Source organism: Pongo pygmaeus, chromosome 2 (genome assembly GCF_028885625.2).
Source record: "Pongo pygmaeus isolate AG05252 chromosome 2, NHGRI_mPonPyg2-v2.0_pri, whole genome shotgun sequence".
Taxonomy (NCBI): domain Eukaryota; kingdom Metazoa; phylum Chordata; class Mammalia; order Primates; family Hominidae; genus Pongo; species Pongo pygmaeus.
In genome coordinates this window covers 190411998-190436192 of record NC_085930.1, presented here as the reverse complement: position 1 = coordinate 190436192, position 24195 = coordinate 190411998, and the positions used below count along the sequence as shown (strand labels likewise).

General features: G+C 38.1%; 1 protein-coding gene across 1 annotated transcript in view; it reads left to right on the top strand.

Annotated features, from left to right (window-relative positions):
• Window positions 1-21547, top strand: part of LOC129032964 (ubiquitin-like FUBI-ribosomal protein eS30 fusion protein) — a 30623-nt gene extending 9076 nt beyond the window's left edge. The window contains exons 3-4 of the mRNA XM_054480868.1: window positions 19462-19518; window positions 21329-21547. Of these exons, the coding sequence (XP_054336843.1) occupies window positions 19462-19518; window positions 21329-21547 (276 nt within the window). The remainder of the gene's footprint in view (window positions 1-19461; window positions 19519-21328) is intronic.
• The last annotated feature ends 2648 nt before the right edge of the window (window positions 21548-24195 follow it).

Sequence of the window (24195 nt, the reverse complement as noted above, 5' to 3'; positions counted from 1 at the left end):
TATCTCCCCCACTACACTATAGATTTTAAATAAATTTATTCACTCCTCTACCCTTGGAACCTTTACTCACATGGTCTGGCATTGTAATTAGTACTCCACAAATATCTGTTAATCACATAAATTAATTCAGTATCCATAGGGCCTACTATATGCCCAAAACCGAACCCATTATCTCTTGCTTAATTCTCCCACAAATGCATGTTCTACTTTTTATCACATCATCGTTTATTCAGTCTCCCAAATCAGAACTTGGAAACTGTTCTACAACCTCCCACATTTCATTCTCCACAACCCATCAATCGAGTCTGGTCAACTCTGCCATTTACATATTTATTGGACCTATTCAGTGTCCTCCATTCCTACAACCAATTTTCTGGTTCTGGCCACCATCACCTCCTCTGATTACTGGAAAAGCTTAATAACAGCTCTTATGGCTTTTATTTTGTCCCCCTCAAGTTCATTCTCCACATTGAAATCAAAGGTATCTTTTTGAAAGTGTGAATCTTATTATGTCCTCCACGACATTAAACCCATGACTGGTTCTTCAGCAAGGCCTTCAGGATAAAATCTTTGTCTTTCACGGTTTATAAAACTTTTCTTGATCTGGCCTAGAACTCTGGTTGGCAAATTAAATCATTTCAACTCTCTAGCTAATCAGACTCTATTAATTCTCAGGTCTTCCCACATACTCTTAGCTCCACCTGGAATACTGTCCTCATCAGTAACTCCTACACATCCTTTTGTTCACAACTTGGAACTCACGTCCTTTGAGAAGTCTTTTCTGATTTACAGCATTGGTTAGGTACTCCGCCTAAATGCTTTCAAAGATCCCTATGCTCATTAAGGTTCTATAACCATGTCTTAGAGCATTGTTTCATAAAGTAAAAGCTTGTGGTTCATGTGGTGAATCTATCCCTTCATCCATCTCTTCTATCTTCTCACAGGTAAAGAACAAAAATAAGAAAGAGCAAGAGAAGACCATTTGCTGAAGACAAAGGAAAGGTTTTCCCGTAGGTGTCCTCTGGAGGTGACAAGACAGGTCTGAGCAGATCTGTGATCATGGGCCAATAAGAAAACGGTGTGGACAAATCCTTCTGTTGCCTTTTTTCCCCCCAAATATGTTAGAATTTTATAAATAGATCATCTCGAACTTCTCAGAGAATTTGTGAGCTGGGAATTACTGTTACTGCTTTGTTCTCTTTAGAAGTGAAGCTCAATTTATTTGTGTTTCTAATTCACCAAAGGCCTTTTAATAACTAATACCCATTTTTAAATACGTAAGTAGATATTTGGGGAAATGAGAAGTATAGCTCTCTTCTCTCTGCATGACTACTTCATAAGCCTTGTAGAAAGTCTCAGAAAGTAAGAAGATAAGTCATTTCGAAAAGTCAAAGTAATATTTTTTATAAGAAAAGATCTGATTAATTTTAAGTGAACAATCACAAACTAACCATTGTAATTTCTGCTGCAAACCAAACCAGGCCTAGGTTTACAAGTAAAACTTTCCAGGTTTCTCATGTGTGCCATTATTTGGTTGTGAGTGCTCAAGACTGAGGCAGAATGGTCCCATGATATCTTCTTTTGAAACTCGAAAGGCATGGGAATAGACTATTAGAAAGAAAGCTATGGGGACCCCACAGATATATTTAAAGTCTAAACTGAAATCACATGGTATTTAGCCCATCTCATTTCATCCCCTATTCATTTAAAATGTCACCATGATTCTAATAATTTTTAAAATACCTAGTGATTTTATTTCTTAAGGTATAATTATATAAATGGTATATGAAAACATTATACATAGGTAAACACATCAAAGAGGTTTGTCATCTTCAGGAAACAAGCAGATACACTCATTTTGTATTATTAATCTTCCCATCAATAGGGAGAAAACAAAGTTTCACCTGTGGAAATTAGTGTGTTAAAAAAGTCTTATGAAAATATCACTCTGAGACACTGCATATGTGATTGACCCTGTTAAATAGTGCATTGCTTTTAGCAAAGCATTTACTAATAATGTCCTTCTTTGTATGTTCTTCACTAAATTATGAATTGCAAATCCTTGGGCTCAAGAAAGGATTTTGAGAAATCATGTAGACCAAGTTTTAGGCAAAATATACCTCAAATCAGGATGATTATGAACGTAACCTATTTTTAAATATTAGCACAGAGATACATACATTCCATCAAAGGGAACTGAGATAAGATTGACAGATTTAACAAATACAAATGCAGGACACCAGTTAAGTTTGAATTGCAGGAAAAAAAAACCACTTTTTTTTTTTTAGTATAAATATGTCCCGTGCAATATTTGAGGCATATTTATCCTTGAGAAGTGTTAACTGTTTATCTGAAATTCAAATTTAAATGGATGTCCTGTGTTCCTTCTGGTAACCCTAGGACTAAAACCTTGTCAAAGATAATTTCTGTTAGATGACTCAATTTCTCTGTTACAGATTGCCACATCTGAGATCATTCATCCAAGAGAGAGTGATCATAAGTCGACAACTTCAGGTTAATTAAGAACTAATTGTTGGTCAAGTTGTCAAAAGTCAATATTTCTGTGTCCAATGTAACAGTCAATTCAATCAATATAAATTTTTTTTAAAAGATTTTAAACAAATATGATTTTTGTCATTATTTTTCCCTAATAACCTAGAAACATGATGGTGATCATTTCATTTTCCATATGAGATTACCTTTAATGGATAATATATAACTTTTTGTTAATTTAAAAATATACAACTTGAACTTTATGAAAGCTGACCTTAAAGGTAAGGCAGTGTATTTTCAGTAATATAAAATTTGCTTGTATATTTTTAATATACCAAATGTATCATCCTGACTCCCAAATTCATTTATCTCCAATATTTCTCCTCTCACTGAATAATAACATACCCTACCTGGCCAGATAAGAATTATGAATTATTCTCAATTCTTTTAATGTAATCCAGATATTTTATTTAAAACAAAACAATATGGGCCTGGGATAGGTCTGGGCTCTATGTGCAGCTGCCTGAATCCAAACCTGGCACTGTTAGCCAGGGACTGCGGGAGCCAGACCAGCCTCATCAACTGTGTGGGAGCTCGGTGAGGACTTTGGCTACTGGCTATCCCCCACTTTCCTGGTGAACAATACTGCTAAGCAGGAGCAGCATAATCCCCTCTGGAACATAACCCCATTGGCTGGAGAACCACCCACCCCCAATCCCACGGTGGCCACAGCAAGCCCTGCCCAAGGAGAATCTGAGCTCAGACCAGCCTAGCCCTGCCCCCACCTGGTGGTCTTTCTCTACCCACTCTGGTGGCTGAACACAAAAGACATAAAGCCTTGGGAGCTTTATGGTCCCGCCCATTGCTTAAGAAGCAGAATACCTACCCTGGCCAACTTAGGGCAGGCTCAAATCCCACTGCTACTATCATAGCTGGTGCTGTCTTGCAAGCACCACCTCCTGGCTGGAGGCCAACCAACTCAGGACATTACGGCAACTCATGACAGAATAACCTTGCTCCCGGGAAGGAGAAAACAACAGTTAATTCCATTGCCTGCAACGTCCTGGCTAACCAGAGGTTCTGAGTCTGTCCACGTGACAACTTCACTGCTAGCATAACCAGCATTCAAGAAAGCCAGCACACTAAACCTATCTACACCCAAGGAATCTCATCACTCCCCTGACACCTCAACCAGAGCAGGTGCTGGTATCCACAGCTGGGAGATCTGAAGAACGATCACATCACTGGACTCTTTCAGACATTCCCCAGCAGTAGCCTGGAGCCTGGTAGCCCCGCTGGATGGCTAGACCTATAAGAGCAACAACCATCACTGCAGTCCAGCTCTCAGGGAGCCCCATCCCCAGGGGAAGTGGGAGAGCACCACATCAAGGGATCACCCTGTGGGACAAAAGAATCTGAACAGCAGGCCCTGAGTAACAGATCTTTCCACTGGAGGGTAGTTTCTCACAGCAGAGATACAATTGCAGTGCTGGGCATAGTAGGGGAAGTCTGCACCTCTACCCCAACAGGCAGGCTGCCGCTGTGATCGTGAAGGGCCTTGGAAAAGGGGTCCTTGTTCCCCCAGGCACTCCTCTGTAGACACAGCTGGGGTTGCCCCCACAGGAATGCAGCATGGAGGCACCTACAGGTAACCTTTCTGGAAAAATTCAGGGTGAATGCAGCCCCACAGGAGGAGCACCCCCAAGATTCAGGCCTGCATGAGAGGCAGAGTAACAATTCTTCCCTACTTGGAGCATCAACATCCCTGTAGACGAAAAGAAGTGCATGTCTGATCTGAATAGCTGAAATACTAGGATGGGAGTGAGGCTGTGAGGTGAATAGCTTTCCTGTTGGCCTGGCAGGGGAGCTGAGGTAGCTCCCACTCTTCACCTAGATAAAACCTCAGCACATCTAACTGAGAGCTCCCCCACCCACCCTCATCAAGGCCAAGACCTCAGCCCACTATTGGGTATTACATCTACCCATCTGCCTTAGCCACAACTGGTGCCTACCCAGGGTTACCTCCCCTATTGGCATGAAGCCTGACTCATCAACTCAGTAAATAAAACACTAGGAAAAAATTAAATAAAATATGCACTACTAGAGAACAAGATAAGCTTCAAGAGATCCCTGCCATTCCAACTCCATAGGAAACAATGAACTCACCCACACACCAAGAATATAACTACTACAACTAGCATGGGGGAAAGCCAGCACACAAAGACTTTCTATAACTAAGGAGTTCATATACAGTCTTCACCCCTACAGCACCAATAAATCAAATTAGGCTAAAATAAACACTAAAATCTGATCCTTAAGAGCGCGGGAAAAGAAATTTAAATTTAAAAAAAAACAGTCTAATAGAAAATAAATTCAAGAACAATTTGAAGAAATACTCTACCCAAATGAGAAGCACCCAGAAAATCAATTCTGGTAATATGAAAAAAACAGGATTCTGTAACACCCCCCAAAAAGATCACACTAGCTCACCAACAATGGATCCAAACCAGAAGAAAACTCTGAATTGTCAGCTAAAGAATTCAGAACATTGATTATTAAGCTACTTAAGGAGATACCAGAGAAACATGAAAACCAACTTAAAGAAATGAAACAATTCAGGATATGGATGAAAATGTTTCCAGAGAAATAGATATAAAGAAAAAACAATCACGATTTCTGAAAATGAAAGACACACTTAAGGAAATACAAAATGCAGTGGAAAGTTTCAACAATGGACTAGAACAAGCAGAAGAAAGAACTCAGGAGCTCAAAGACAAGCCTTTCAAATTAACCCAATAAGACAAAGAAAAAAAATTTAAAAAGCCTCCAAGAAATTTGGGATTATGTTAAATAGCCAAACCTAAGCATAATAATTCATATTCCTGAGGAAGAAGAGTAATCTGAAAGTTTAGAAAACTTATTTGAGGCAAAAAATGAGGAAAACTTCTTTGGCTTTGCTAGAGATCTGGATATTCAAATACGAGAAACTCAAAGAACTCCTTGATGAATTTTGTGAAACTCATTGCAAAAAAGATCATCATCATAGGCACACAGTCATCAGGTTATCTAAAGTCAAGACAAAGGAAAGCATTTTAAGAGCTGTGAGACAAAAGCATCAGCAACCTATAAAGGAAAACCTATAAGATTAACAGCTGACATCTCAGCAGAAATCCTAAAAGCCAGAAGGAATTGAGGTCCTATCTTTAGCCTCCTTAAACAAAATAATTGTTAGCTAAGAATTTTGTATCCAGCAAAAACTAAGTTTCATAAATGAAGGAGAAATAAAGTCTTTTTCAGACAAACAAATGCTGAGAGAATTTGCCACTACTAACCCAGCACTACGAGTACTGCTAAAAGAAGTACTAAATCTTGAAACAAAAACCTTAAAATACACGAAAATAGAACCTCCCTAAAGCACAAATTGCACAGGGCATCTAAAACAATAACATAATGAAAAATAAAAGGTATTTAGGCAACAACCAACATGAGGAATAGAACAGTACCTCATATCTCACTACTAACATTGAATGCAAATGGCCTAAATGCTCCACTTAGAAGATACAGATTGGCAGCATGGATAAAAATACACCAACCAAGTACCTGCTGTATTCAAGAGACTCACCTAACACATAAGAACTCACATAAACTTAAGGTAAAAGGGTGGAAAAAGATACTCCATGCAAATGGAAACCAAAAGCAAGCAGGAGTAGCCATTCTTATATCAGACAAAAAAGACTTTAAAGTAACAACATCAAAAAAAGACAAAGGACATTATATAATGATAAAAGGACTAGTCCAACAGGAAAACATCACAGTCCCAAATATACATGTACCTAACACTGGAGCTCCCAAAGTCATAGAAGAATTACTACTAGACCTAGGAAATGAGATAGACAGCAATACAATAATAGCGGGGACTTCAGTACTACACCGACAGCACTAGACAGGTCATCAAGGCAGAAAGTCAACAAAGATACAATGGATTTGTACTATACCCTAGAACAAATGGACTTAATAGATATTTACAGAACATTCTAACCAATAACTGCAGAATATACATTCTTTTCATCAGCACACAGAACATTCTCCAAGAGAGACCACATGATAGACCACAAAACAAGTCTCAATAAATTTAAGAAAATCGAAATGATATTAAGTATCAACTCAGACCACAATGGAATAAAACCAGAAACTTACTCCAAAAGGAACCCTCAAAACTGTACAAATGCATATGCATGGAAATTAAATAACCTGCTCTTTAATGGTCTTTGGGCTAACAAGGAAATCAAGATGGAAATTTAAAAATTTTTGAACTGAACAATAATAGTGACACAACTTATCAAAGCCTCTGGGATACGGCAAAAGCCATGCTAAGAGGCAAGTTCATAGCATTAAATGCCTATATCAAAAAGTCTGAAAAAGTACAAATAGACAAACTAATATCACACCTCAAGGAACTAGAGAAACAAGAACAAACCAAACCCAAACCCGGCAGAAGAAAAGAAATAACAAAGATCAGAGCAGAACTAAATAAAATTGAAACAAACAAACAAAAAATACGAAAGATGAAACAAAAAGTTGGTTTTTCAAAAAGATAAACAAAATTGATAGACTATTAGCGAGATTAACCAAGAAAAGAAGAGAGAAGATACAAATAAGCTCAGTAAGAACCAAAGGGGAGATATTACAACCAATACTGCAGAAATACAAAAGATCATTCAAAACTACTGTGAACACCTTAACACCCACAATCTAGAAAATCTAGAGGAAATGGATAAATTCTTGGAAATATACAACCCTCTGGATTAAATCAGGAAGAAATAAGAAACTCTGAACAGACCAATAACAAGTAGCAAGATTGAAACAGTAATTTAAAAATTGCCAACGAAAAAATGTCCAAGGCCAGATAGATTCACAGCTGAATTCTATCAGACCTTTAAAGAAGAATTGGTACCAATCCTATTGATAACTATTCCAAAAGACAGAGAAAGAGGGAATCCTCCCCAAATCATTCTATGAAGCCCATATCACCCTAATACCAAAACCAGGAAAGAACATAACAAAAAAGAAAACTACAGACCAATGTCTCTGATAAACATAGAAGCAAAAATCCACAACAAAAGTATATCAAAAAGATAATACATCATGATCAAGTGGGTTTCTTACCAGGGATGGTTTCACACATGCAAGTCAATAAATGTTATACACCACATAAAGAAAATTAAACACAAAAATCACATAATCATCTCAATAGATGCAGAAAAAGCATTTGATAAAATCCAGCATCCCTTTATGATTAAAACCCTCAGAAAAATGGCATTGAAGGGATATATCTCATAGTAATAAAAGCCATATATGACAAACCCACAGCCAATATCACACTGAATAGGGAAAAGTGGGAAGATGAGCATCCTTGTCTTATTCCAGTTCTCAGGGGGAAAGCATACACTTCTACTCAACACAGTACTAAAAGTTCTAGCCAGAACAATTAGACAAGAGAAAGAAACAAAGGGCATCCAAATTGGAAAACAGGAACTCAAACTATCACTGTTCACTGATGATATGACTATACACCTAGAAAACCCTAAACACTCATCCAAAAAGCTCCTAGACATAATAAATGAATTCAGTAAAGTTTCAGGATATAAAATCAATGTACACAAATCAGTAACACTGCTGTACACCAACAACCAAGCTGGGAATAAAATCAAGAGCTCAATCCCTTTTATGACAGCTGAAAAAAAAAATACTTAGGAACATACTTAACCAAGGAGGCGAAAGATCTGTACAAGGAAAATCACAAAACACTGCTTAAAGAAATCATAGCTGACACAAAAAAATGGAAACATGTCTCATGCTCATGAATGGGTAGAATCAATATTGTGAAAATGACCATACTGCCAAAAACAATCTACAAATTTAATGCAATTCGCATCAAAATACCACCATCATTCTTCACAGAACTAGAAAAAACAATCCTAAAATTCATAGAAAGCCAAAAAAAAGCCTGTAGAGCCAAAGCAACAGTAAGCAAAAAGAACAAATCCGGAGGCATTGTATTACCTGACATCAAGCTATACAAAGGGCTATAGTTACCAAAATGGCATGGTACTGGTATAAACATAGTCATGGAACAGAATTGAGAATGCAGAAATAAAGCCAAATACTTACAGCCAACTAATCTTTAATAAAGCATACAAAAATATAAAGTGGGAAAAGGACACCCTATTCAACAAATGGTGCTGGGATTACTGGCAAGTCACATGCAGAAAAATAAAACTTGATCCTTGTCTCTCACCTTGTACAAAAATCAACTCAAGATAGATCAATGACTTTTTTTTTTCTTCTTTTATTATTATTATTATTATTATACTTTAGGTTTTATGGTACATGTGCGCAATGTGCAGGTAAGTTACATATGTATACATGTGCCATGCTGGTGCGCTGCACCCACCAACTCGTCATCTAGCATTAGGTATATCTCTCAATGCTATCCCTCCCCCCTCCCCCCACCCCACAACAGTCCCCGAAGTGTGATGTTCCCCTTCCTGTGTCCATGTGTTCTCATTGTTCAATTCCCACCTATGAGTGAGAATATGCGGTGTTTGGTTTTTTGTTCTTGCGATAGTTTACTGAGAATGATGATTTCCAATTTCATCCATGTCCCTACAAAGGACATGAACTCATCATTTTTTATGGCTGCATAGTATTCCATGGTGTATATGTGCCACATTTTCTTAATCTAAGATCTGAAACCATAAAAACTCTAGAAGATAAAATTGGAAAAAATCTTCTAGACATTGTCTTAGGCAAAGAATTCATGACTAAGAACCCAAAAGCAAATGCAACAAAAACAAAAACAACTAGATGGGACCTAATTCAACTCAAAGGCTTCTGCAAAGCAAAACAAATACTTCAGAAGAGTATACAGACAACCCACAGAGTGACAGAAAATATTCACAAACTATGCATCCAGCTAAGGACTAACATCCAGAATCTACAAGGAACTCAAATAAAACAGCAAGAAAAGAACAAATAACCACATCAAAAAGTGGGCTAAGGACATGAATAGACAGGTCTCAAAAGAAGATACACAAATTGCCAACAGTCATACAAAAGGATGCTCAACATCACTAACTATCAGAGAAATGCAAATTAAAACCACAATGAGATACCACCTAAATCCTGCAAGAATGGCCACAATTTAAAAATTAAAAAAAAAAAATGAGAGATGTTGGCGTGGATGTGGTGAAAAGGAAACACTTTTACACTGCTGGTGGGAATATAAACTAGTACAACTACCATGGAAAACGATATGAAGATATCTTAAAGAACTAAGAGTAGATCTACCATTCAGTCCAGCAATCTCCCTATCAGGTATCTACCCAGAGGAAAAGAAGTCATTATATTAAAAAGACACTTGCACATGCATGTTTATTATAGTAGTACAATTTGCAATTGCAAAAATATGGATCCAAGCTAAATGCCCATCAACTGAGTGGATAAAGAAAATGTGGTATATATACACCATGGAATACTACTCAGGCATAAAAAGGAATGAAATAATGGCATTTGCAGCAACCTGGATGGAGTTGGAGACCATTATTGTAAGTGAAGTAACTCAGGAATGGAAAACCAAATATTGTATGTTCTTACTTATATGTAGGAGCTAAACTGTAAAGATGCAAAGGCATAAGCATGACACAATGGACTTTGGGGACTTGCGGGAAGTTTGGGAGCGGGGTGAGGGATAAAAGACTACACATTGGGCACAGTGTACACTGCTTGGGTGACAGGTACACCAAAATCTCAGAAATCACCACTAAAGAGCATTTCCATGTGACAAAAAAACCACCTGTTCCCCAAAAACTACTGAAATAAACATTTTTTAAAATTATTGAGTACTTATTATATTTATCAATATTACTATATGAAGTATTTTTTATACCAGTGTACTAAGATTTTAACATTCATTCTCTTGTCTGGCACAACAACTCAATGAAATGGAAACTGTATTCATGTTTTCCAGAAAAACAGAACCAGTATATATCTATATCTAACTATCTAAGAAAGAGATATTATTATGAAAATTAGTTGACATGATTATGCAAGCTGAAGAACCAGGAAAACTGATGGTATAATACAGTCTGAACCCAAACACCTGAGAACCAGGGAAGCCACTGAGGAAAGTCCCAGTGTCTGAAGGGCATAAAACCAAGAACTCTGATGTCTGAGGGCAGGAAAAGGTTAATAAGGAGAGGTAATTTGTCCTTCCTCAGCCTTTTGTTCTATCTGGGCCCTCAACAGATTGGATGATGCCCACTCATATCGGTGAGGGTGATCTTCTGTACTCAGTCTACTGATTCACATGCTAATCTCTTCTGGAAACACCCTCTCAGACACACCCAAAAACATGTTGCTACCTATCTAGGCATCCCTTAGCCCAGTCAAGTTAACACATAAAATTAACCATCAGAGAAACTATTATGACCCCTATTCTAGAGATGAAAAAAACTAAAGCACACAGAAGATGAATGGTTTAAGTTGACATCATTAAGCAGGAATAGAGCCAGGACTGAAATGTAGGTCTATCTTTCTCACTATGCGAACTCTACACATTTGATTAATCACCAAATTCTATCGATTCTACTTCTTAAATATCTTTCAAGAGCTTTCTTTTCATTCCATCTTAATTCAGGCCTTCATCAGTCCTCTTACTCGGTCTTCAATCTTGGAGTCTGTGTTACTTTCCCATGGCTGCATAACAAAATATCACAAACTGGATGGCTTAAACAACAGAAATGTATTGTCTCACAGTTCTGCAGGCTGAAAGTTCAAAATCAATAGGTCAATAGGGTGAGTTGCTCCTGACAGCTCTGAGGGAGGAGTCCAGGCCCCTCTCCTTGGCTTGTAGATGGCTGTCTTCTCCCTGTGTCTCTTCTCATCATCATCCCTTTATGTGTGTCTATCTCTGTGAACAAGTCACTTTTTTTAAAATAAGGACACCAGCCATATTGGCTTAGGGGCCCACTTTACTGCAGTAAAAACTCATCATAAATTATATCTGCAGTGACCCTATTTCCAAACAGGGTCACATTCTGAGGTACTGGGATTAGGAATTCAACCATCTCTTTTGAAAGGGAACACAATTCAACCCAAAACGAGTCCCTTCTAATCTTTCTCCACTTCACACTGAAGTGCTTTTGCTAAAATTCCAACCTAATCCTGTCACTCTCTTGCTTCCAGATTTTCAAGGACAGGCCACAGCTCTCAGCATAAAAGCTAAATTTAGGGAGTACGGGAGTAAGGGGATTCCCTACCACTCTGTGGTGATATTCTGTGTCACCACTCCAGCTTTATTTCTAGCTTCTTTTCTCTCTCCTTGTTCAGCCCTTGAACGTTAAAGTTTCAGACACACAATAAATGTGATTTGCTCTCTTCTACCTCTGGGCCCTTGCTGGAACTCAGTCTACCCTGAATGCCACATCCTTCTTCCTCATCTCATGTTTGTCTCGACCCACAAAGGAGGAGGAGACCCCTTTCTTTTCTTTTTCAGGAGTTTTTACAGAAAACATTCCTGGTTCCTCCATCTTGTGCCATCTGCATCGCTCGTAAAGGATGGATTTTCAACAAGGATTATTCTGAGCCATATTATATTAAAGAAGAAAAAATTAAAGGTGTAAAATAATGATTATCATAGACCCTAAGGTCTATAAGGCCTAACTTTGGGGTAACTATCAAGGTTGTAAATGCGACATTCATCAGAATACATTTTCCTAGTGGTTCTGGTTGCTGGGCTGTGGTATTAAGTGTGTACCTGCCCCTCTTTTCACTTCCCCCATCTGGGTATGGAGAGCCTGATTGTGCTTCTTATCTCTCTACATGAAAAACAACAGAACAGGACTACCTTTTATCTCTCTACCACATATTGACAAGTGAATCAGGATTTTTGTGAGCCTGGCTCTTTCCACTTGATGGGAGGGAAACCCAAGTTCAGTCTCAAGCCTAAGCCAGCTTCTAGGACAAAACTTACTGGAAACATGTTTGGGAAGTTACAGGACATCAACCTCTAGCAATAAAGTTCACTTCTTGTGTGGCTATGGATCTTCATGTATGTACTCCACTGACAAGCACCTCAAAAGGGAGAAAAGGTGAGTAGTACACCAAATTTCCCAACAGTTTCCTAGTTATTAGTAGACTCTATATTTATTTGAATTCGTATGGGCAAGTGTTCCTTGAATACATAGGCATTGCCTGTCCCCACAGAAATATGATCTCTGCACTAACAACTTGGTTACTGGACTGTGAACTACTTTGGTCATTGGAATGTGAACTACTTGAAGGCAAAGATGGCATCTTAATCTTCTTTATAGATGTAGCACCTGGCACAGAGCCTTTGGCAAGGCACTGGAGTCTATGATTCTACAATACGTGTGTAAAAAACTCACTTCACCATGGATAAATGGGCCATTCAGCCCAAGAAGAAGAAATGAACCTCTTGGGTACTAATGTGTACTATAGTATCCAATGGAAAAGAAAAGCATGGCATAAAACACTTATGAAATGCTCATATTCTCTATATAGTATAAACATCTATACATGTGGTTATGGTGTGAGATTAACTATATGTTAATAAAGAGCACAAAAATATTTATAAAGGAAAAATATTCATGTTCCCAAAGCACAAGTTACAATTTTAGGCAAAATTGCTTAGGCAAAGTAATATTTTATCTTTTTAGTATAATTGTAAAACTTTTTGGCAACCATAGGAAACACTGAGCATAAATCTTGTTGAGATAAACTTGAAAGGTGGGGTGTCATTTCTTGACCATATTCATTTAGTATTGCAAAACACACATATTTTACTATATTAATGTCTTTACCATCCTTTTGCTACTTAACGTCATCCAGCAAATAACCAAATAGCTCACGCTTTCTGTTCTACAGTGTCCCAGGTTTTCAGGAAGGTATTTTATCACGAAGTTGGAAAATTCCCACCATGTGAATTGCTGTGTTGCAATTTCATTTGGCAAAACATAAATACAGCCTGTTAAACCCATTCATTTAATTAATAGCATTTAACTTGAAACATGTAGATAATTCTATGGGCACCCATGGATCCACTCCAGGGATGACTGCTTGGGTCAAATGCCCATCCCTGAAAAAAATCACTGTATCTAGAGCAATAGGCTTTTGAATGACAGCCCCACAAGAAGGTTCACAGTAAGACAGACAGGCAGACAAAACATTTCCAGGAAGGAAAGACAGTGAAGCACAGTGTAAGAAACACAGACTGGAGAATCAGTGGTTCTATAACCATCTGTAAGGACCTCCATTCCTTCTCCACGAAATTAAGGTGGGCCTAGCTCCAGTACTCTCTGATCCTACATGAAACAATTAACTTTGCAAGGATCTGCTTACCTAAATAATTAAGAATCTTCTTTTTTAATGAAGAGAGTGAGTAACGTTTGTCTGGAATAGAATGTTTGTGTGACTCCCAAATACAGAGGACTTCAATTCCTTCAGATAAAGCAATAGAGGAGACAAATTAGAAAGAGAATTTCCTCAAAGTCAGAATAGGTGAGCCTTTAGCATACCTTACATAACAGTACCAAGAACCTGCTGACTTTCTGTTCATAATGTCTACTGACAAGGTAAATTTTGCTTCTTATTCAAAAACCTACTGAAGCACCTGCCAGATAAAATTCAGACTCTTTAGCTTCTTACAATCTTGAGTGTTCCTCTGTATCTTCATCTCCTCCAATGAACTCCAAAGTACAGCCACATAATTTCTATAAATCACCTTGTCTTTTTACACCATTATAACATTAGTGACAATAATAATATTTATTAAGCACCCACTATGTGCCAGGCACTGTTCACGTCCTGGAGATATAGCTGTTAACAAGACAAATCCTGCCCTCATAGAACTTGCATTTTACTGGAGAAAACTGGCCATCATTATGTAACCAAATAAAGAACATGCTGTAGTGAGAGGTGGCTTTAAAAATGGTGGTCAGGTGGTGACATTGAAGCTGTTACAGGAACGACCTTGATGAAGAGGAGAAGCCCTCCTGTGATGGTCGGTGCTTAGCATGGGACCAGACACATTAAGTACATTATTTTTAATCCTCCCTGCAATGCTGCACAATGTGGATTACTGTCCCCATTTTATTATGTGAAGATAAGGAGTTTGCTCAGATTGCATGGTACAGGAGTTACTGGTCTATAACTCAAATTCAAGCCTGTCCAATTCTTGAGTACCTCCATTTGACTTTATGCCTTTCCTTCCAACTGAAGTGCTCTTCCCCACACCCCTGACAGACTCCCCCCATCATTCCAGATGCTCAACCTTTGTAAAACTTCTCCTGGCCAACTGTACTCCGCTATTTTCCATTCTTTCCACAACAAAGGCATAGATCATGGTCTTTGCCTCTGTTCCCACAGCTCTCTATGTGGGATGTCTTACAATGATAAACACATTGATTGTAATTTTACATTTACATATCAGACTTCTCTCCTTGACTGGTAGCTCCTTCAGGCCAGGACCTACTTCTTACTAATGAAAATATCCCCAGATTTGCCCAAGGCCTGGATCATTGGAAACACTCAAGAAGTGTTCGTTGAACAAATGCTATTTGGCTATAGAATGAAATGAACATGATGTGGCTGTTCAAGACAGCCCTGATGAAAGGCACTGCCACTGGAAACGAAGAAACAATAAAGACCATTAATCCTTGCCCCCACTCCCCCAACCCCAGCAAAATGACCATAGGTCTTTCTCTAGAAAAAAAGCAATGACATTAAGACTAGAGATCTCTTTAATGGTGCTGAAGATTATACAAGAGTAGCTGCTACTGAAACGTGAAAGTGACTTTTTTTTTTTCCAAATAGAAACTATTTAAAAAAAATCAACCATCATGGTATTTTAAAGTTTTCTAAAAGTGGCATTTCTAAAACGTTCAACAGGAATGACATTTTCCTCTTGTGTACTCAAGTAGAGGAAAATCCCCTTCTTTGAACAGTTCATTCTTACATATTTCCCCATTGATACAAGATCTATTGTTTATGGAAATATTTAATTAGCAAGAACTTTATTTTTCAGTGGAATCTCTCTCTTAAGAAAAGGGTGAAAAATAGTGTTGGAAATTTTTATTTTAAAAAATGGGAGTTGAAGTGCATGGCATGGAGCATGTTGTAAAACAGGCAGTGCATCATTATCACCTCCCACTCAAAACCATTTTAACTATAATCTCTGTATTTGGGTAGTTCAGCTAATTAACAACCTGGTATTACCGTAAAGATGAGATTGGCATGTTATTTGAAGTGGTTTTTAACAGTCTTTAAGCACTAACCACTCAATTTATTAACAGTTTGCTCTACTAAGGTGAAGAAAATTACATAATTATTATGAGTTTGAAAATGAAAAGAAATATATATGTACATTTTATTTATCATCTAAAGATACCAAAATTTAAATGGCATTTTTAAATATAGTAAAATTCCTGTAAATTTGTATTAATAGTTTACTGCCAATGGATTTTATGGGTCTGTAATCATCTTCCTTATACCCTTTTGTCAATTTTCTTTTTTAGCTTGATGTGATTTAACACATAGGAGAGGAGATTTTTAAAAATTGGAAGGAGAACAAGCAGTGGTTAAAAATGTGAAGCTTAGAAGCAAATTGGATAGGTTCAAATCCTGGCTCTACCACTTACCACAGGTTCAAAGACCTTAGGCCACACTTAATTCTTCTGTGCCTCTGTTTTCTCATCTGTAAAATAGGAATCTTAATAATAATATGGCTCACCTATAGGGTTGATGTGAGAATTAATGATTTAACACATGCATAGCACCAGAACACTTAACAAATAGTAGCTGTCATTAATTGGGCTAGCTCTTCCTATAATATCCTACTTTCCCATGGTAATAGTTTCACAGTATGATTTTCCTACTTTTCCAAGTATGAAGGGTCCTTTTCCAGCTCTCAAAATTCATCAGATCACCACATGACAGCGATCATATATATTTTATCCATTAATTGAGAGTGTGCAAAATTACAAAAAGCTACTCTGAATTTCCTCATGATTTTAAATAAATGTGTATTTTTCCCATTAGCAATGGCATACATATGAAAAGTAGCAGAATACTGCTGTGAAGACAGAGCACAGCCCCAAATCTCAAGTCAAAGTATAAGTGTGCATGTGCAGACCCCAGGGATTCTCAGCCACATGTTGGAATCTACTTACTTAGCATCCTTAGGCCTATCCTATGTGAAGTCTAATGCAGAATGAAGTTGGAATAGATACTAAACCATACCACAAGATTCCTTAGCCTTCACATAAGTATTTTTCCATAAATATTTTATAGCACAAAGATAACATTGTTTTTTTCTTTTTCTCTTTTAATGTTAGATTATTTGGCTTTGAGAACAAACTGAACCGAGAGTCAGAAAGCCACTGTAAACAGATATTTGAAGAATTAAATGACATAATACTTGTGAGAAGCCTAGCATGTGTTCTGGAACATAACAGTGTCCCCGTAAATTCTACTTTAATCATTGCTTTTCACCTTACCCAAGTTCCAGACTTGGTTCTACTCAAAACAAACAGGACAACTTTGAGCAAATGACGGCTGTCACAGGTGACATAAGACAACTAAGATGACTGTGCCGGTAATGTGTCTATTTGCCCCCAGATCCATCCCCACATACCATCCTTGCTCTACTTGTATCCCAGACACTCTTGCTATATGGTCTGCGGTCATCTTGGCCAATGACAGACAGTGAAAAGTGATTCAAGAGCAGACAGAAAACAAACTAGGGTAGCCAGGCGTGGTGGAGGGGCTTCTGTAGTCCCGGCTACTCGGGAGGCTGAGGCAGGAGAATGGCGGGAACTCGGGAGGCGGAGCTTTCAGTGAGCCGAGATCGTGCCACTGCACTCCAGCCTGGGCGACAGAGCAAGACTCGGAAAAAAAAAAAGAAAGAAAGAGAGAGAGAGAGAAAAGAAAACAAACTAGGGAACATCTTCCTGTCTCTCTGCTTCCAGTGTATCTTTGGCAGTAGCTATGCCTCTGTGGTTCCAGCTCCCATCAGGCAGTCCTGTCTTCTGGGCTTTCCAACACTAGCTCTACCCTTTGTCCCTCCAGCTTCAGGGGTATTAGCAGCTTCCTACCAGCTTCCTACTGTTGCTACTTTCTGGGTTTCCTTCCTGTCCCCTGTTCGTTCTTTAGACTCTTCCAATACCTTTGGAACTACCTCTCCATATTAAATTATTTCTGTTGAACTGCCTGCTGCGTGCTCTGTTTTTCTGATTTCAGCCTGTTACAGTGATCTGACAGGTCTTAAGTTCTCTGATCCTATCATAAGTTAAGCATGGGTGGTTTCAGGACCTTACCTGCCCTTTTGTCCATCTACTACCTAACCCTATATCCCCTGTCCATAGCTCAGATGTTCTTCCAATACTTTATGTGCATCTTTATCATTCCACTTAAAATGTTATGTCATACTGATCCACTTGTACGTCTATATACCAACTAGACTCTTAGCTCTTTGAGGTAGAACTGTTTTTCCTCCTCGTTATAAGCCTAATACAATATTGGTACATAATAGGACCTCTATGCAAGGGTGAGGAATAAATGCATAGATGGAGTCAATGTTCTGCAGGCTCAGATGTAAGCAGTCTTTTTTGCCTGCTCTTGATCGAAGATCATCATGAGGAAAAACCACAGCTCAAATAGATCCTCCTCAGCAGCCTGCTACAAAACCCCAAGTTCTACCACAAGAGTGCACTGAGGCATTGTTTTTCTATGAGCCCACTTTAAAAGGCTAATTTGCCTAGGGAAGGTTAAGTCATTATCAATCAGCTGCATCTCAGCAGTGATTAGTTTTATAGATTGTTTCCTATAGACACAGGTTTCTGAGAAGGAGTGGGTAAATACAGATGTGGATAAAAGCCCATAGCAAGGAGTTCCCCTATATTGTGAAGTATAGTAGTCCCTTTAGTCACCTACATCACGTCATCATTCCTCATTTTGAGGAGGCCTTAACTTGAAATCTGCTGTGCAGAAAGCTGCAGTGTGCGAGTTTCTTAGCCAGTAAATGAAGGTGGAAAGAGGAGCATGAGAGGGGAAGGCCCAGGAAGAGGGAGAGTGTTCTGAAGTTCAGGACTGAGACAAAACTGGCTGAGGATTGAGGGTTGGGATGAAGTATGACAAGTGGCAGGGGATAGGATGAGTTGAGGAGAAGGCACAACAGAGGTGGCCCTGGGTGACCCTTAGCAGAAAAAGATTAGATGGTCTGAGTTGGGAAGAAAGCTAATCATGGAAGTTCTTCTCAACTTGACACTTACAACTCTGCTCCCTTCTGAAAAGATTATTTCATTGATTATATTTTGACTTTATAGAAGAAAGTGTCATTATTATATTCTCAAATTTGGATTCCTGAAGGCTTTGGGATATAGTAATTTGTATGTTCATTTATTCATTTAATAAACTGTTATTGAACTCTGACTTTAATTTGGGTGCTGTACTTAGAGCCAAGTGGAAACCTTTCACATTAGAGACTTGTTTTTTGTTTTCACAGACAAGGTGAGGAAAAGAGTACCCAAGGAAGAAGGTAAGGGTTTCTTTCCTGTCTTCCTTCTCAATCCAATCATTATTTTATAACATGAGACTGTTTCATAGCTTAAGCTCATCCCCCACAATGGGAAAGAATATTTGTCCTGGAATGCCCAGTCCTTAGCATAGCATCTGGAATTTAGCTGGTATTTAATATATTTTAGGCCAATGATGGATGGAAGGATGAAGGATGGATGGGTCCACTACAGCACAGGGCTCTCTGAATGGTTACCCAGATGTTTCCAATACCGATCTTTCCTAATTTTTTCTTTAGGAAAAGAATTTATGCTTAAAGCCAGTTCTGGGAAAGTCAAAAGCTGTTTTAATTTTTTTTTTCTTTTTTTTTTTTAGTATGAAGGAAGATATATGGTTGAAGGAAATGAACGAATAAATGGGATATCCTCTCAGGTATCTTCCTCTGACGAGTCATGCTTACTGAGATTCACATTAAAATCTTGCAGCAAATGTCTCTACAAACTCCATACTGCTTTTTCTTCCTTACCAGTATCTCCTCTACTAATTTTAATACTATGTAAATATGCTACTGATCTAACCTCGGCTATCTACCTGCAACTCACAACTACTTTCAGCTTCACAGATATGCTCATCTAGTTTTCATTTTAAGTCATTCTAAAGATCAAATGTCTTTACACTCCTGGAAATGATAGTGTGTGTGTGTGTGTGTGTGTGTGTGTGTGTGTGTGTGTGTGTGTGTGTGTGAACCTATATATATGTTTGTGTGTAAATTATCATAAATATTTGCCTGGCCAAATACACCACTGCAAGTACCTGGAGATCTGGGAAAACTTGTTCTCTTTTTAAATGAACACTGTGCATCTATCTTTTGGGGGGCTTGTGTCTGTCTTTTTCCAGGATGCAGTGACACCAAACTGAGAACTGATATCAACCAGAGGAAGGGGTTGGAGAGGCAGAATTGAGGTTGGAGCAGCCCAGTAGAGGTTCAGGAAGGTCACTGAAGCTGAGGATGATGAAAGGAGGGTCATAGCAACCACATCCAGGAAGCCATTTAGGAAAACTTTAAGCAGGCAAGTGATGAGACTTGATTTACTTCTTTACAAGATCATTTTGTGTGCTGTGTGGAAAGGTAACTGGAGGGCACACAAAACAGAGGAAAGAGACATACATACGTAACTTAGGGCAAAGCTGAAAGAAATTTAAATTCAGTATTACCATTAAACCTCAGCCATTATTAGTCCATTTTAACTTCAGTTTTCCATTTTATTCTGAAGTTAAGGCCTTAAACACGTCACACCTTGGGTTCCAGCATCAAATAACCACAGGCCCCAGCACACCCACATCTTTCTGTTGTGTTTACCCAAGGGTTTCAAGGCTTCAGGGAAGTCTTAACATCTGTAGCCTTTAAAAACCTCCTAATATCAGAGAGCAAGCACGTTTGTTACCTTAACTCTTCTATTGAGCTTGAGCTCATTGTTATCTACTTATTTTCAAAGGGTAACTACTCTTACAGAGTTATTGCTTCATGCTTTTTGTTCTCCAGCACACAGGCTGTGGCTATACTATACCCATTCCAGACCACCACCCTGCAAGACCCAGGTGGTAGGAATCCCCCACTCAGCCCAGCACGCCACCTCCTCTTGGTCCAAGTGGCCTCCACATTCGCCCAGCCCTCAGTATCTCTTCAGTGGCTGCAAGAGCCTCCTGACTTGTCTAATATGCTCTAGGAGAGGCAGTTGGATAACTGTTCTATTCAAATATTGCTAGAAACACTATTTTGGACTAAAATCACTTTCTGCAGTGGCTTCTCCTTTGTCAAGTAAGAGTGCCATGTTTTACTATTGTGAATCACAAGAAACTTAAATGTCTTTTTTCTTTCAGTGTCAATCTATAGCAGAAAAGCATATTTTAAAAAGATACAAAATCACATGAATGAAGTTAAGGATATTTAGAAAGAAAGAATACAATGTTACTTACTCGTTCTGTTACTGAGATTATGATTTGTCTCTAAATATATTCTCTATTTTCCCAGTATTCTTCAACGAGCACGTTACCTTTGACATCATAAATCATTATCTTTTAAAAAGTTTGATATTTTACATAAACTTGTAAATTTAAGTGATTTTACTATAATTCATATATATGATTTAACTTATGTGGGTGTATGTGCGTGTATGTGTACATGCATGCTTGAACGTAACTTTATTCCTACCAGAAGCATTAACTCCCAACCCTGATGTAGGAGTACTGGGTTCAGGTTGCACCCACAGGCAGCAAGTCCCACCCTCCAGTGCCTGGGACCCAGGAGAAGAGAGGCCATGAGGTTTTTGAAGGAAATAACGTGGGAAAACAAGAAGGTGGACAGGAAAACAGGTTCCTGAAAAACAGGTCCCTGAAAACAAGAAGGTGGACAGGAAAACAAGTTCCTGGTCATGATAGGACACAAAAGCATGCCAATTAAGTGAGAATTAATGAACTAATAGGAAGATGAGAAAATAAAATCCAAATATCCAGTGATTCCTTAACACAGACTCCTAGTTTTAAGACAGATTCTTAGTTTCCCTTATAATGTTAAAGACGAATTTGTCAGAGTCCCTATCCTCATTTCAAAAACAAAACGAAACAAGCAAACAAATTGGCTTTCTAATATGTGCCATGCATTGTGTAAAGAGCTCTATGAGCATAAAGAGAGACATGCCTGTAAAGCACTTAGAACGTTGCTTAGTGCCTAACAACCACTGACACATTGCTGCTGCTATTTTTACATTAGCCACCATTTTAGAGATGAGAAAACTGAGGTTCAGGAAAGTGACACAGTAAAGATTTTAATCCAAGACTCTCTGACTTTAAATCCACTGTAAACTCTTAACTTCATTGCAATTACTAAAGTTACAGCCCAAACGCCTTTCCAAAGGGCCTCAAATGGAAATATTCTAACATGGTGCAAACTGAACTGTGAGTAGTTCTTTGAAGTTCTTTCATTATATTTACCACACTTTCTTAAAATGCAATAGGCTGTGAGATTTACAATGCTCAGAGTTTCTAGTTATTCTCTTTTCCCAGAAGAGCCTTTGATTTTGTTAAGAATCTTACCTTAAATCTATAGATATAATAAGTGAAATCAGGGAAATGCCATTAGGAATTGCAGGCATTATTCTGAACACAGCTGGTACCGTACAGGGCTATAGCTGAAACACCTTGGACAGGATGAGGCTGGTTCCAACCTAAAGCATACATAATACAGGAAAAGTGCCTTGGTTTCTTTTGTGTAACTTCCCAAGGATAGTCTCTTATTCTCCTAAATAATGTATCATTTTTGCTGTGGGAGTATACTGGTTAAGAACAAAGGCTTTTGGATTTGGAAAGACCCAAATCCAGGCCTCTTCTCTGTCCTTCCTGGCTGCAGTATCCCAAGCAAGTTGTTCTCTTTGAATCTGTTCCTGTGTGAGTATAAAAGGAATGATAGTACCTACATCATAGGAAAGGGGAGCAAGAAGAAAATGAATTGAGAGAAACGTGTATAAAGTACTTAGCATAGTCCAGATATAGAGTTGGGGCTCAGTAAACGCTGACATTATTAAAAGGAAAACATGTTTTCGGATTCTAAAAAACACGCCTATTTTAGGCGACGTGTTCTAGGGGAAAGAAGTGAGTCAGGACATGTGGATCCTATTTTGGGATTCAGAACTGTAGTCACAGGAACCAGCAATTTCCCTGAGAGTTTGTGAGTTGATTATAAAATGGAGAAAGTAATATTTTTGCTTACCTGCTTGGATGCACGGAATACAACTTTCTTCTCCTAAGAATCAAGTGTATAAAACATTTTTTCAGTCATGTGGGCCTTTGTATTGGGCATGAGATGAGAAGGGTATTTTAAACCAGTTTCTCTTGTATATGTTTTTTAAAAAATCTGTCTGCACATGTCAAATTGTCAGCAGCCAAGTCTAGTCTGTAGATGCAGACCGAACACTTCTTTAGGAGCTCTGAACACTATGCCAAGATGCTTACGGCTACCAGGAAACAGGAAAACTTTGAAATCAGCAAAATAACTCCTGGGAATTCTCCTGCTAGTACCTTATCATTCTGCCTCCCTATCTCCGTGCTGTGCATATTAAAAAGAAGGGGGCAAAGAGAAATAATGGATTCTCTGGATTTCCTTGAGATAATATGTTCAGAAATGGTTTCTCTGGGAACTAATGAGATGTCCTTTGCAGGCTGAATAATATGAATTCAGTTCTAACCCAACTATTGAAGTATAATTTCCAGGTAACCAGTAACATTATTACGTCCTTCCTTCCTTTCACATACCCATCCCAGACTAATGATAACTGTTTTTGCTGAATACTTTTAAAGCTTTTCCTTCCTGATGAAACTTGAGTTTTTTCTTTAACAAGTTTATATCGAAACCATAAAAATCAGAAATTACTAATTAAGACTATTAGGAAAAATCCCCCAGAGGCTTCAGAATTAAAATATATCTTAATTAGATAGGCATTTCAAGATTCTAGGATTCTCTTCTATAAATGGTAAAAGTTCTACCCCCAAACTGGGTGGAACTTCATAGTGCATACTGCTTCTGTTCATTCAACTGGGCAGTGTTACTGCATTGTGAATGCATCAATAGGAACAGAAAATTATGCTAGGAGACTAATATTAACAACAATGACAACACCAGAAACAAAATCATAATTGAGAAGTCTGAATATAAATCTTTTTCTCAAGGAACCATTGGCCGCAAGCTGTAGAAACGATGTATTTGTCATTTTATATTTGCCTACAGTGACACCTGCTGGAAAACACTGTTGAAGCTTTAAAATAAAAATAAATTTAAAATTTAAAATAAAAGCCAAGCTTTGAAAATATGAGCCATATATTACTATTATTTTTGCCTAAAAATGCGTTGCCTAAACTTCAATTTAATTTCTGATTCTTCTTTTGAATTTTATTCCCTGTGCAAACTGAGAAACTAAGATTCAATTCCATTTGATGAAATAATTGTTTAACTGGTATGAGAGAATTGGAGTTAACTTTTATATGATGCAAACTATTTTTAAATGGAAGAATTTATAAACAGTTTGGTGGCATTATTTTGCTTCTTTCTGAAATGTT